The sequence below is a fragment of the Saccopteryx leptura genome, chromosome 10 (assembly GCF_036850995.1).
Source record: "Saccopteryx leptura isolate mSacLep1 chromosome 10, mSacLep1_pri_phased_curated, whole genome shotgun sequence".
Classification (NCBI taxonomy): Eukaryota; Metazoa; Chordata; class Mammalia; order Chiroptera; family Emballonuridae; genus Saccopteryx; species Saccopteryx leptura.
Genome location: NC_089512.1, coordinates 71561642 through 71576494, shown reverse-complemented (window position 1 = coordinate 71576494; position 14853 = coordinate 71561642). Strand labels below are relative to the sequence as shown.

The 14853-nt window shown below is 48.5% G+C and overlaps 1 protein-coding gene across 1 annotated transcript in view; it reads right to left on the bottom strand.

Moving 5' to 3' along the window:
* LRIG1 (leucine rich repeats and immunoglobulin like domains 1) overlaps nt 1–14853 on the bottom strand; it is a 118095-nt gene that overhangs the window by 53436 nt on the left and 49806 nt on the right. The window contains exon 3 of the mRNA XM_066351927.1: nt 12333–12407. Coding sequence (XP_066208024.1) covers nt 12333–12407 — 75 coding nt within the window. The remainder of the gene's footprint in view (nt 1–12332; nt 12408–14853) is intronic.

The window sequence follows — 14853 nt, the reverse complement described above, 5'->3', positions numbered from 1 at the left end:
ACAAAGGCAAAAGCAGTTTTCCTGTATTTTAAGTGGCTAACTTCACAGTGTCTTCTCATTAAATCAGTGGTGAAAGAGGTAACTAAAACCTCTAAAGGGACCTTCAGAATCATCAGGGCTAAATTAAAGGCCAGCTGTAGTATTTATTTTCCCTTCACCTGGAGAGAAAAAGAAAGGGGGGTGGACCAGGGCATTCTAAGTGACAGGCATAAGAGTAAAAGGAAAGAACTGGAGGACAATACTTCTCACTTGCAATTACCCAGCTGTGGCTCATTAAAACTTGTGGCACACATGGAAAATGACCTGGAGACCCTGGCCGGTTGGCTCAGTGGTAGAGCATCGGCCCCAGTGTGTCAGGGCACACAGAGAAGCGATCATTTGCTTCTCCACTCTTCTGCTCCCCTTTCTCTCTCGCTCTCTCTTCTTCTCCTGCAGCCATGGCGTGACTGATTCCAGTGCACTGGCCCTGGGCGCTGAGGATGGCTCCGTGGAGCCTCAGCCTCAGGGGCTAAAAATAGCTCAGTTGCGAGCATGGCCCCAGATGGGCAGAGCATCGGCCCCAGATGGGAGTTGCTGGGTAGGTCCTGGTCAGGACACATGCTGGAGTCTGCCTTTCTAGCTCCTCTCCTCTCACTTGGAAAAAAAGAGAATGGCCTGGAGAGCTTGAAAAACAAAAAACACCAATGCCTATGCCCAAAGCCCTTGCCACCTGAAGCCTCCTAGTCCCAAGACGGGATTTAATGGCCTGGGCATACACTCCCATGTCATTCCCCTGCACAGCCAAGAGGAGAGCCGCTACCTGCTTGCTGCTTGCTGCATGTACCTCAGGTACAGGTAATGAGAAAGGACGAGGGAAATGAGCCCCATTGCTCTACGTAAAGCTCCCATCACAGGAAGTAATGCAAACACACAAACATAGGATATTACATACAAACCCCAACCGGTTCACCAACGAGCCATATGGGTTATCTGCAAGGCCTGTTCTAGAAGATGTAAGAGCCACTTGGGTCCATGTGAAGACCATCAAACCCCCTCAGGACACAGCAGTCACAGCAGGGCCACCCTGCCACACCCACAAGGTACATGGCAGAGAGTCATTAGTGATTGAAAAAACATTGTCTACCATTTGGGGCACATTCACTAGACACCACACACTATATTGAGGACATGTAGTCTTTAGTGAATCCACACAGCCCATTATAATCGGCAAATATGTCAGAGAACTCGGCAAGAGTGATGAAAAGCAGGACTCAAACCCAGACCTATCTGATCCAGAACTTTCTCTTAACCACTCTGCAGAACTGTCCCCTCTTCATAAACCCAATGATGCAGAAATCAATAAGGTGAAGAAACCCCTTTGTATCTACTTTTTTCTTACAGCCATCTGGCCTTTACAAACTATTTCACAGCAGCCTCCCAACCACAGAACAGGTTTAGCCCCCAGAGATCACAAGGAGACAGCTGAGCAGACAGGAGCTGAGCGCCCACACCCGGGCCAACCCTCCCAGCGTACGTTTCCAGTTACTGCTCAGAGAAGTTGGGAAGAACCCCCCCTCCCACCACAGACAAACTGGTACCTTTATTTCAGTTCTTTGGGTGTAAAAGGCATCCGGAAGGGAAAAACTGTGGAGGACTTTGCCTTGAAGTGACATCACTGAGGGCACAGAGCCACTGTGTGACAGGCTGTGACAGGCTGACGCACCACCTACAAGCCTGGGCTCTGCACCACAACATGGTGATTCTCCTCACTGTGCCCTTAACAGATGGACGTGACTAGGAGGTGAGGGGGCAGCCCACTGACCTAATGGGGAGAGGGAAGGGGGGAGGAGCAGGAAGTATCAGCTCCCACACGTGCCTTGACCAGGCAAGCCCTGGGTTTTGAACCGGTGACCTTAGCATTCCAGGTTGAGGCTTTATTCACTGTGCCACCACAGGTCAGGCCAAGCCGATATACTTTCAAGGATACAGAGAAATGAGATCATGACTCACCTTTGCCACTTCCTGTGTGACCTCCAGCAAGTTTCTTGACCTCTCTGTGCCTCAGGTGCCCCATCTGTCAAATGTGCTCAAGGACAGACCCATATCCCCTGGCGTTTCAGAAGCGATACAATGAATGAGACCTGGGAAGGCACGTTCAGCTACGCTTGCCAACATCTAGGAATCACATACGCCAAAACCTCAAAATTTTTCATTACAAAAGACTGACCATATGAGATTACCAATGTTTTGACCCCTCCTAAACTACAAAAAACCCGGCAATTTTGTAGGACTCAACTCAGTACACTGAATGGACTATTCTATCTTTGAAGACCCTTGCTCTTGAACAAGCAGGGTGAATCTAATACTCCCTTCAATCGCCCAACAATGACAGGCCTTATGAAAGGAAGGCCCAGTATAAACGCAAACACATTTCTTCCACTTGGGCTATAAAAGCTGAAAATGGCTCCCAGGTGTGAGCAGACATAATAGGCCCTGCCTTCTTGCAGGGTCACCATGTGGGTCAAAGTCAAGCCAGCCATTTTCAGATTAGGTACACGCGCTCACAAGGCTTCCCAGAGGTAAGTGGATTAGAGAAGCCACCTGCAGGAAGTGGGCAAGGGGGAGGAGGAGGAAGTGGTCCCAGTTGGAGGAGCCAGCAGCTCCTTTCACATGGGAGACTGTGCAGGACAGAGCGGCTCTCCTATTGGCTGGCCGTGCAGCCCTGGGGGCGGGGCAGCACCAGCTGCTGGAAGCAGAACCTCCCCTTCCAGGCCCGGCAGGCTTCACCGGCATCCTGGTCTCACTGGATCTGGGGCTATATATAAAGCTTACAGGGTCACCAGAAAAAATGAGGTGAGGGGAGTTTCACTCACACACACACACACACACGCACGCACGCACGCACGCACGCGCGCGACAACAGCCAACTCTCAATAACAGAACCTAAGCTACAAGTTTCCAAAAAAGGCAGTGCCCTCCACAGCCAAGTTCCTCTCCCACCGCACTCCCCTTCCTCGGCTCCCCAGACCCACAGCTGGTGTTCACTTCACTTTCGAAGCAAATGACTTGCAGATGACTGCTCAGCTGGCTGCGCACCACCCCCTCTCTCAAAGAGGAAAAAATGAAAGAGAAAAGGAGGAGAAGGACAAGTCACGACTGTGTGTAACTTGGCAGGCTCGAGACAGAGGCCACGGCGGTTCCTTTCCCAGCAAAAAGCTCCCTCAGACTAGGGCGAGAGGCAATCTGTACTCCAGAGCCCTACAGAGAGTTTCTGGGACAGAGAGCTGCTCTCTTTGTAAACTGGGTATTTAACTTTCTATTTTGAGGTTCACTGTGGTATCCAGCATGTGAGGAAGCTGCAGTTCTGAGAACAGGGGTCTTGCTCTGCCTTCCAACAGAAACTTGCTGGCTCTTCCCACCAGCCTGCTCACTGCTGGGGGAGAGACAGGGAGGGGCAAATGGGGCTCAACATGGAACTGGCCATGTTCCATGAGCCCTTGCGGTAGTCCTCTGAGCACCCAACACAACAGCAGAACAGGCAAGGTGCTCCATTTAACGTGTTGGGCAGATAAAATATATTATGCTCACTTTGTTAAAGATAGTGCTGCCCAGGTAGAAGCCCATCGCCCAGGTGATATTAATTGCCCTTCTTGCTTGGAATGGGCGTGATTATATTAATGTGTGTTGGGGGCGGGCTGTGGGCAGGCAGGATCCTTGTAGCCTGGGGCTTGGTTTTAGGACTAAGCGTTTCCCACCCTTTTTGATGTGGGGTGGTGCAATCCCATCATGCCTCAGATAAGTGACTTTGTATCAGAGACTTCTTTGTTTGTATAATGGATTAAAGAGTTTGATTTCTGCACTATAAAGTGGGGCAGACCGGGAGCTTGCTCTCTGGGTTCCTGAGATTAGCATTAGAGTGGAGAGCAGAGAAAGGCCACATGGAGGAGAGGAGAAGCAGCCAAGATGGTGGAGTGCTAAAGAAGCCAGTTAGTGCAGAGTTTGTGCAGGGAGAAGGAGATGGGAACAGAGGTGAATAAGGCTGGTGAACCAGAAACCTTTGATCCTAGGAAAATTCAGATAAGTCAGTAGTTTTGTGAGTGCTGAATGAGTGGGTTTTGGAGCCCAGTGTGTGTTTTTACTTGCCTGCCGGGTGCAAGCTAGGATTAAAGATGATGGCCCACCAGTTCTTGGCTCCATTGTTTCATTACTGACTGTCCAAATCAGATGCGAACCTGCATGGGCCAGGTGGCTGTGATGGTGGCCATGGCTACTGGCTTTAAAGACGCCTGTAAAGGAGGTCCACAAAAGGTGGCGCCTCTACTAAAAATCACTGTGTCTGGGAACCTTCCACGACAGCGGAAGGAGCCCCTTAGACACTCCCAAGCCCCGCTTGTATTACAAACAGACTGGCAGGTCCCTGAGGGCAGGGACTCTGGTTCTCAGGGGCTCCACAGGACCTGATGGAAACCTCACAACAACCTTGCAGGTGAGCCGCAGTCTCCCTTGTGAAGTGATCTGGGCTTCTGCTGCTCTCCTCTCATCCTTTTGCCCTCTGCTAACCAGGACAACAGCCTCCAGGTGGCAGAAGGCCAGGACCGGGATGAGGGGGGTAAGGAAAAGATCATAAACAGTAAGGGTTGAGAGCAGGTGTGGGCCCTAAGATTTTATTCCCCCATTAGAACAGAGGAGAACTGCCGACCTTTCAGATGCTGATGCTCTTTTTAACTTCCACCTGGAACAAAGTGGGACCATTCAAGTCTGAGAGCAGGACAAAGATTTATCTGATAATGGTGACTGATCAGCAGCAGGAAGGTAAGCGCCTGCTGCTTCTCCTGCCCAGGGAGGCGGGGCTGTGAGCAGAGCTGCTAATACCCACACACCGAGGTAATCACAGGGTTCCCACCAGCCGGGCTGCTCACAAGGCCCCTCCCCTGTAAGATCTAACTGGTCAAGAGCTGTTTCAGAAACTTTGTGATCACCACTAACTAGCAAATTAACCCTTTGAGTAGTGAGTTTTTTGTTAAGTCTTTTGAGGATGTAGGATGAACATTCATACTACTCAAAGGGTTAAGCAGAGAGCAATTTATAACAACCTTGAGTCTCAACCCCGCAGCCTCAGTCTCCCAAAGGAATGGGTATCATATTTTATCAAGAATCTGTTCAAACCAACAAAAACCTGGGCAAGCAGCAAAGGCAAGCGTGCATCTCTGAAGGCCCCGAGAGCAGCTGCAGCCTGTTTTGTGCCCACTTCCCTGCTGTGCCGTTCCTGACGAGGCCACAGCTGCCCTTCAGCGTCTGAGAACCCAACGGGCTCCACTGCTCAAGGAACAAGGGCACTCACTTAAACCTGACCTGGGCCTTCTGAAACCCAACTCTTCAGTTTCTTCCTGTAATGCTAGTGGCTGAGGCCAGCAGTTCTCACGCAATTCCAGCAGGCAGGAGAGGAACGCGGAGCTGGAATGTGTCAGGCCATGCCCGTTTATTGGAGGCTCACAGAAACAGGCGAGCAAATAAACAAAAGAAAAAGAGCTAATAATCATAGGAAAATCTGTTTTTCGCAGTGAAGGGCAAAGGAGCAGGGAAAACTGCACCTTACGGTGGTGGGACAGCGATCTGGTAGAAGCGACGCCGAGGAAAAGCACCCACAGCCTTACACAGACCACGCACACGTGGCACTGCCATGCACCCACGCCCCAACCAGGCAACGTGCCTGCAGCCGCCAAACCTGTGAGCAAGCCTAACACAGCTGTTTTCCCCACGCTTCCTACAGTATTTCAGTCACAATTAACTCCATACTCTTGATCGTGCGTGCGTAAAAAGACCCAGAGCAAATAAGGTGCCAATGGCCCAGAGGGTGTTCACCTCGAAAGCCACACTCAACACTGGCTGTCCTTCACCTGTCCTTCACCAGCAGGGCTAGATTTGGTCCTTAGGTGGAGGGCGTGTCTCCGCAGTAGAATGGGGTACGGTCTACCCAGCTCCACATTTTCTCCGTATCGGGATGATCCAGCCCACTCTTCAGCTGATGATTAGTGAATAGCCCAGCAAATTCCACCACAGGAAAAACAAATGATTGGTCCCCTTGAAGAGAACTATGTCAACCCCCCTTGTACACATGCCCTACAGTCCTCACAGGTGCAGCAATGTATCAGTATGCAGAGTTTCAACATCCAAGATCGCCACTAAACATTTAAGTATGTGTTAGGCTTGCTCACAGGTGCACCAGCTGCAGGCACTTTGCTTGATTAGTGTGTGAGCGCCTGGCAGCATCACGTGTGCATAGACTATATAAAGCTACGGGTGCTTGTGCTCAGGGGGATTGTGGATGGTGGGTTGTCTGCCCTCCACTGAGAGGGGCCAGGCTTGCTGTTTGTTTGCCTGAGAGGTGGTTTTCCCTGCCTGTGTGCTCATCCGTTGTTGTGAAACTATTAAAAGGAAGGCCACAACACTTTCTAGCTCCGCAGTTCTCTACCATCTGCCTGAATCCAATGTGGACCTGCCTGGCCTTAGCCACCGGGATTACATCATGTTTACTTCATACTTCTGAGAATAAACATCACATGTAAAAAACTGATTAACATCAATCCTCTACTGTGTCTGCAAATGACCTTCCTCTAGGTGAGGCAACCTGGAGTAAGTTTTAACGGTAGGAAGCTAATTGAAGAGAGGCAAGAGGCCTCATCCAACTCCTAAGGGAAGAAAACATCTGCCCCCCAACACACACACACACACACACACACACACACACACACACACACACACAGTTTCAGGAATGCCCACTGAGTATTTATACTCAGTGTAATTTCACCTGTGCTTTACTCCTGTATTAATGGCCTTAGCTCAGATCCTGAGGCCAACCCTAACTTTCTGCAGTTGATTCTAAGTATCCCTGCTTTCCCTTGGTCTCCCAGCGCTGCCCTCTGAGATGCTAATTCCTCTCCCCAACCCTGCCTCCCTTCAAATGCTTGCTCTTTAATTATACTTTAATGTGAATTGATCTTCACATTCATGAGCCTGTGAAGAAGATTGATTTGGCCCCTTTCTCAGGGGGCTTGGAGGACACATGAGAGGTAAGTGTTGTTATTGATTCACTTTCCGCAAAGGCAGAACTGACCAAGAGCCTTTATCTTTCAAGGCCTCGGGCCCCAGCTCTGCCCGAGGCCCCTGCCATTTACCTCCTCCAAGTGAGGTCACAGACAGGACACCAGGTTTCATTCCTTCCAGGTATTATTCTCCAGAAGCTACAGTAAAGAGATGTTATTATTCCATCACTTTTACTTAATGTTTTTCTTCAGCTAAGAGGTCACAAGATAAATAACTGTGCAGTCAAATCTACCACTGTTATTTTATTTAAATTGTGCATATTCTAAGTCCTCCAAGTCCATTTGTTAACAAGAGAAAAATACTTTCCTTAAAAAAATTAGTTTTTAGACTAGTGGTTGCTAGGCGACTGACGGGAAGGGACTAGGGGAAGTGATTACTTAAAGGGCCTGGGGCTTTGCTTTGGGGCGATGACATTGTTCTGGAATGAGATAGTGGTGATGGTTGCACAACCTTGAGAATGGACTCAAAACTGCTGAACTGCATGCACACTTTCAAATGTTTAAAATGGTGAGTCTTCTGTTAGTTTTATCTCAATAATAAAACCATTTTCAAAAAATTTTTTCAAGATCAGAAGTAAAGGGTATTTTGATGTGCTTTTCATATACAACATACCCTAAGGGATTTTACTAGCACTGTTTCAAAGTCACAAGTATTTGTGCACAACTTATCTTCGCCAAGGTCCCCTACCTGCTCTAAGCCAGAGGCTGCGGACAGTGGACGAGACACAGTAAGACAAAGCCTGAAATACAACAGCAACTAGAAAAGAAGTTACACGAACAAGGCCAAGGCCAAGGCCAAGCCTGGGGGGGGGGGGGGGGTGCACCAGCCAGTGTCCCAGAGACAAAAGAGCTGCCCTGCTTCACATCTCAAGTCAGTTTCACAGCAAGCTTTTGACACCTAGGACTGAAAAAATCCACCTACTTCCACTGTAACCACTCTTCTCAACCATAGAGCGTAGTAACCCCACAGGAAACGTGGAAGTTTTCCTTTACCAGAAATGTCACTTATGCATCACACAAAATTACTGTTGCCTTGGGAATTGTAACTTGTGTTTCCTGGACTTCAAATTCATTTTTAAAACTCTTAAACATGAAAATCTAATGGCAGATTTTGCCCACATTTAATAAGTCTGTTGCTTCTTCTCAGAACTCTTTCATGATATTAGCTCCCTTCCCCTCCAACCCAATCTTATTAAAAGCTTTCCTTCAGTTTAGTGCTTGTTATTAAGGACAAACGGCCTTGGCATTATCCTCAGAACATGATGCAAATAAATCTGCTCTGTGACAAGTACTTTAATGGAATTTGATTTCTTTAATCAGAAAGTATAAACCATCTGAAATTTTACTGAATGAGTCCAGTTCCTCCAAATAGTGAAAAATGGTTTTGAAGACCTAATAATAAAGCCATAGGTAGAACAAACCCTTTTCCCACAAGGCCCTCCCAACTGTGATCCAGCAAAGGAGGAGCCTGGTGTCCCGAGGTCAGAGCACATGAGCCAGTGCCAGGACATGGACAGACACGAAGAGCCCACTTCCAGATACAGAATCCATACTTCAAGGTATCTGAGCTGAAAGCAAACCCACTGCTTCTGCTATAGAACAGGAGTCAGCGACAGTGCTTACAAGACAGCAGGGTCAGTAGTATTTGTTACATTACTGCCCGACTCTGAGTTCCTGAGTCACAGAAGGAACATGAAAGCTGTGTTTCAGCCTGACCAGGCGATGGCGCAGTGGATAGAGCGTAGGACTGGGATGCAGAGGACCCGGGTTCGAGACCCCGAGGTCGCCAGCTTGAGTGCGGGCTCATCTGGTTTGAGGAAAAGCCCACCAGCTTGAACCCAAGGTCGCTGGCTCCAGCAAGGGGTTACTCGGTCTGCTGAAGGCCCGCGGTCAAGGCACATATGAGAAAGCAATCAATGAACAACTAAGGTGTTGCAACATGCAATGAAAAACTAATGATTGATGCTTCTCATCTCTCTCCATTCCTGTCTGTCTATCCCTCTCTCTGACTCACTCTGTCTCTGTAAAAAAAAAAAAAAAAAAAGCTGTGTTTCATTCTTCATTCAACAAATGAGACCAAAGCTATTTGTCCCAGGTCATCACATCATCTGAGACAGAGCTGGACATCTGACTAGTCCCCTCTTTTCCCTAATGCACTGGCCTGTACAGCTGACCCCAGAACAATACAGGTGTTAGGAGCACCAAACCGCATCTCCACACAGCTGAAAACCCACATACAGCTATAGTCGCTTCTGGGTGTCTCCAGGTGACTGGTTCCAGGACTCCCCACAGATACCAAAGTCCAAAGATGCTCAAGTCCCTTACATAAAATGGCAGGAATCAATGCATAGTAAGCCCTCTGCATTCCAGGATTCCTAACCGCAGATGGAAAACACTGTTTTGATTTCGAGTTCATTGAATCCATGAACAAAACCCACAAATATGGATGGCTGACCGTTTATTGAAAAAAAGATCTACACAGAAGTGGCCCTGTACAGTTCAAACCTGTATTCAAGGGTCAACTATACACCTGTCCTAAAAAGTTGTCCTGGCCCCTCTGAATCTGGGATGGCCTCAGCCATCTAATTCCTTTGCAAATTTGTGCTATGTTCTCATCCTTCCAGGAAGGGGAGAGGAAATAGGTTGGAGACTAGGGACAGTCAGTGTGAACATTCATTGAGCTAACTGACCAACACATTTTCAGACAACATGTCAGGGGTTCCCACCTGTGATGGCACTGGATCCTCTTGAGGTCACCCTGGGAAGGCCTCCTGGCCTCGAATGCAGAGGCACAGAAGGTGCCAACAGAATGACTGTTGGACATTTAATTTTATGGTTTAATTTTATGGTTCTGAAAAACCTGACACATCAGTAAAACATGCTCTTCAAAGCCTGAATGACCGACGTCATCTCGTGGCCACAGATGCTGAGTGCCTCGCCCTCACACGTCCGGGTGGGAACACAATGCCCACCCACTGGCCTGTCCTCTGCAAGGTCCACTCGGGAAATATAGAAAGGCAGGAAAGATGACAGCAGAATCATCTATGATCCTGCTGTCCAGATATCACACTACTAACCTAACATTGCAGGCACCTGTCTACACAGGACCGACCCTCAGAGAAAAGGAAAGGAGAGACCCTTCTGGTTCTGTTATTTCAGAGAAATCACTGACCATATCAGATGGAGACCAGCTTCAGGCCAAAGAGGTGGCTGCCAAGCTAACCTGTATTTTCCAAACTCAATCAAAACCAGAGGGAGTCCCCTGCCTCCGCCAGCTTTACATATTTGAGTGCCGTCTAATGGAATAGCAGGAACAAGGCCAAGCAGCCCCACTGCTCCAGCCACTGGGGCCAAGGAACAGAAATGTATTTTTAGCCAGCAGAGCAAGGTGCTATTCAAAGCGCACAAACCCTAGGGTAAGCTGGGGCCCTGCCCGTCTCTGGCACAGGCTGGTTCAGTCACCTGCTGCCACACTCCTGCGCCCAGTGCGCGGAGGAGATAAAGGCAACACCCAGGCGGTTGTGGGCAGTCAGTTGCCCCTCTCAGTCGTGCAGCTTCCAGGGACTCGGGGCCCCGTTTCTGTGGTGAACACAAATATGTTCTCTGTGGCCCTGGCTTCCCAATCAGGCCAGGGGCAAAGGGAGTCAAGGCAGTGCTTCTGAACCGCAGCGAGCGGGCAGATGACCAGGGACCTTGTTAAAGTAGCTTCTGACCCAAGGAGCTGGGTGAGGCCTACAACTCTGTATCTAACGAGCACCGCCCTGACAACGCTGCTGGCCCAGGAATCACACCTGCAGTAGCAAGAAGTTAAAAGCATCTTCCACTGCTTTGCTCTATGAACACAAGGGATTATCACGTCCCTAATTAGCCACAGGTAAGGGAGACTCATTTAATTTAACCAGTAATTAAACCCCTTCCAGATGCTGGGCACAAAGGCTAAATGGGTACAAAAAGAAAGGCCTCTGGACTTACGGCCACAATCTTCACCTCAGCACTTCACAGGAACACAGACTGGCTCACAGTCCCGTGGCCCGAAAGGTGAGAGCATGCCCAGGCACAGGAGGCTGCGTGGCAGCCGGCCGCCAGCCGGAGCTGCAGCGCCCACTGTGCGTGTCCGCACTGCCAGGAGTCCCACAGCCCTCCCACTCCCCTCAGACCTCAGCCTCACGTCCCGTGTGAAACAGGTCAGGAACACATCCTGCGAATGAGGTTCCACAAGGAAACTGTCCAGGACACAGAGTGGGGCCAAGCTTCCAGGCCCAGGTCCCACAGCCCCACAGTGTCTTGAAAGAGTTAAGCCCGAGATGGAGTTTCACAAGGACAGAGCACCTCCTTAACAGAGGGCCTGCTGCCAGCAAAGACCAGAGAACGCTCGCCGCACCAGCAGTCTCATGGACGCTCCTTCCTGCCAAGTCCCTAAGCGCAGCCTGCCGGGCCTCGGTGTCGAGAAAAGATATATACAGGTGAGCAAACGCGTTACAACGCCAGCAAAGTCAAAACCAAATAAAAAGAACGCAGGACTGGAGTGGAAACAGGAAATTCATCACCGAGAGCGAGGTGCTCTGCTAAAGAAACTGCCAGTAATATCTGGTCGGGAAAGTTGTTGGACTCAGAACTGGTTTATCTGGAAAGACTTCTGGGTGAGTTCAAACAAGCGAGCACCTCCTCCTGGAGAAGGGGGTAGCTAGCTCTTAGGCAAAGTCTCTTAGCTGCCTGACAACATCCCCCAAGGCTTACTTCCTTTCATTTCCACTCCCGGCCCTTTGCACACTATTTTGCGTCCAGTGTGCTATCTATAAGAATTAGCAGCCTGCCTGCTGTCTCACACTTGACCATGACAACTAACTCCTTTTATGTTAATTTTGGGGTTCTGGGTATTTTCTTTTTTCAAGCCATAAAAGTGAGCTGACTCATGTGACCGAGCTCACTGGCACCGACACGAGCTGTGGTCTGAGAGTTCACACAGCTCCTTCAACTCAAGTTTATTCACCCAAGCTGTGGCTTAACCTCTCAGACCAAAAATTTAATTATGTATCTCTAGGCATTAAAAAGACCAGTTTCTCCCCAAATTAGAGGCAAGGCAAAAACTTCCAGGTTTTAATTCTTACAAACCTCAGAATAGCAAGCAAGGCATTTGTCATACTCAACAGGGTTACTAGAAAAAAATCCAAAACAGTTTCCCACCATCACATGTCAGCAAAATGATACCCCAGTCCTACCCCAGCCAAAGTCCCCAAAGGCACCACTCACAGAAAGAGGGAGGTGACGTGCGATGAAGCAGCACCCAGGGACGGTACAGCTGTCAACTCATTGTTATTGAGATACCTGTAACAACACACAAAAAATTAATCATTTACACTGTTTTAATTAGTAGTTTGAAATCATATTAACATGGAAAATCAGAAAAACAGTGCTGGGCTGGCCATGGTAATGCTGAATGAAAGACAAAAAATTTTAAAACAAGTTGTTAAAGGGAGAGGTCACGTGAGGTTACAAAACTATCACATTCGTGGCTCAGAAGTAACACTGGGGGGGGGGGGGGTGTCGCTTGTCATCCAGGAACTTCCTATCTAACTCAGAAATCAAGACGAACAGACAAGGAACAGTGACAACAGGCCAAGGTGCATGGTGCAGAACAGAAGTGCCCCACGACCACCAAGGAGAATGTCCCCCATGGGGAGCTGACACAGGGAAAGCTGAGGAGGAGAACGGCACCCCTCCTGGATGTGGTTACAGGGCTGTGACACGTGGTCTGCACAGTGCTGCTCTGCCTCTGCCCGAGGGCAACGCTGGCACCCAGAGATGGAGGCCCGGACGCATGAAGTTCCCAGTAGCTTGGTCACGTCGGGCAAGTATTCCGATGTCTCACCTGTGAGGTAACAGGGAGCTGGACTTGGAGACTCAGCTGCTTAAGATCCCAGTTTCTTTGAACTCCAATAAAGCCTCCAGACACATTTTCCAGGAATACATTCGTATAGACACATTTGTGTACACAGACATTGTGAAAACTCTCCACAGACCAGAGGTGCTGTCTGAGCCCCTTCCACGGAGACTCTCTAAATCTGTATTACTGAAGTCACATCTTTAATGGTGGGGGACCTGCACACTAAAGCCCGCTCATTCGGGCTGCCCCCAAGGCTCACAGATTTCCAAATCTGGGCAGAGAATCCAAAATCAGACTTGTGAAGTGAGCCCAAAAATCCTTAAGAAAGCCAAAACACAGTGATCAGACTTTCTGCCGGGTGACGGCTGAAAAGAAGTTGTATCTGAGATGCAGAATGAAAGGAGCAAAGCTGGGTTATCTTAGTCTCATCACTTAGTAGGGCAGATGTCTCACACAGACCACCTTGTCACCATGTGAAGACAAGGCTGCTAAAATGACAGCTGTGTTCAGGGAAGTATACAGCTGGCATTTGCTTGAACAGAATAAGTGATGGTTGGTCTGCCATCTTTTATAGAAATGAATAGGAGGAAAAAGAAAAAGGCCTTGAACTACCCCATTTGCTTTCTTCAGTGCCAAAGCCAGTTAGAGATGAAGCCCAGCAATTACTGGGCCCTGGGACACAGCGTCTGCCTCAACAGCTCCCAGACTGAAGGCCCCAAAGGCCGGGCAGAGAGAAAGCAGGTCCCTAACATGCGGCAAATCCTTTCTCCACTTCAAGGGCCCTTATGTGTGTGCTGCAGTAGACAATTAATTACATTAACAGTCCCTTATCTGACTCCCCCTGAATCAGATTGTTTCTGTCTCACCTTTTCCTTCCTCCAGCCCAGCAGGGATCTGTTTCACTTCTTGGTCCAGATACTGAAAACTCTCCATCAGTCTGAATCGACTAATAAGTTTTATATTAATAGTACCACTAATGTACTTTTACTAAAAGAGACCATTGGATCTTATTAGAGCAAGCTTGCTTAAGAACTCTTCATTTCCTAGAGATTTATTCTAAGACACAGATGATGGTGGTTAACAGTAATACTAACTTAGTATCAACAGCCAAGTTATTGAGGGCTTATCATGTGCCAGGCACAGCTGTGAGAACTTCTGAATGTATTAGCTCATCTTTAGACCTAGAAGGCAGATGCCACGAACCTATCCGTTATACCAATGAGGACACTGAAACACTATGGGCACCTGCAGTAGGTGGCAGTGACCCTGGGAGTCTTGATTCCTAACCATCACCCTCTATTTCTTTATAACTACAGCAACCACTCGACATGCACTATGTAACTTCATCATCTCACAACCCTGAGTTAGGTACCAGGTGCTATTACTATTCTCTGCCTTACAGGTAAGTCCTCCAACTCAAGTTTCAGTTCAAGTCACTACCTCAGGGCCATCGATAAGCTGAACTCAACTGCAAGTCAGAGGAGACCAACAGGCGAAAAGGCCAACAAGAGGAAAACCCCTAATAATCCCCAGGTAACATGGTAGTTGTGTTTCTGCCTATTTAGGATCTGACTTGACTTTAAACCAGAAACAAACAGTATGAACTTCTCTGCAGGGGGTCTCTTGCTGAATGAGCTTGGTCTCAGGCCAGCCCCAAGTTCACAGAAATAAATGAACAAGGAAAAGGGGCATCATCATAGTAATTCAAGTCTCTCTCTCTTTTTTTTTTTTTTTTTTTTTTAACAGAGACAGGGTCAGAGAGAGGGATAGATAGGAACAAACAGACAGGAATAGAGAGAGATGAGAAGCATCAATCATCAGTTTTTCGTTACTACACCTTAGTTGTTCATTGATTGCCCTCTCCTATGTGCCTTGACTGCGGGCCTT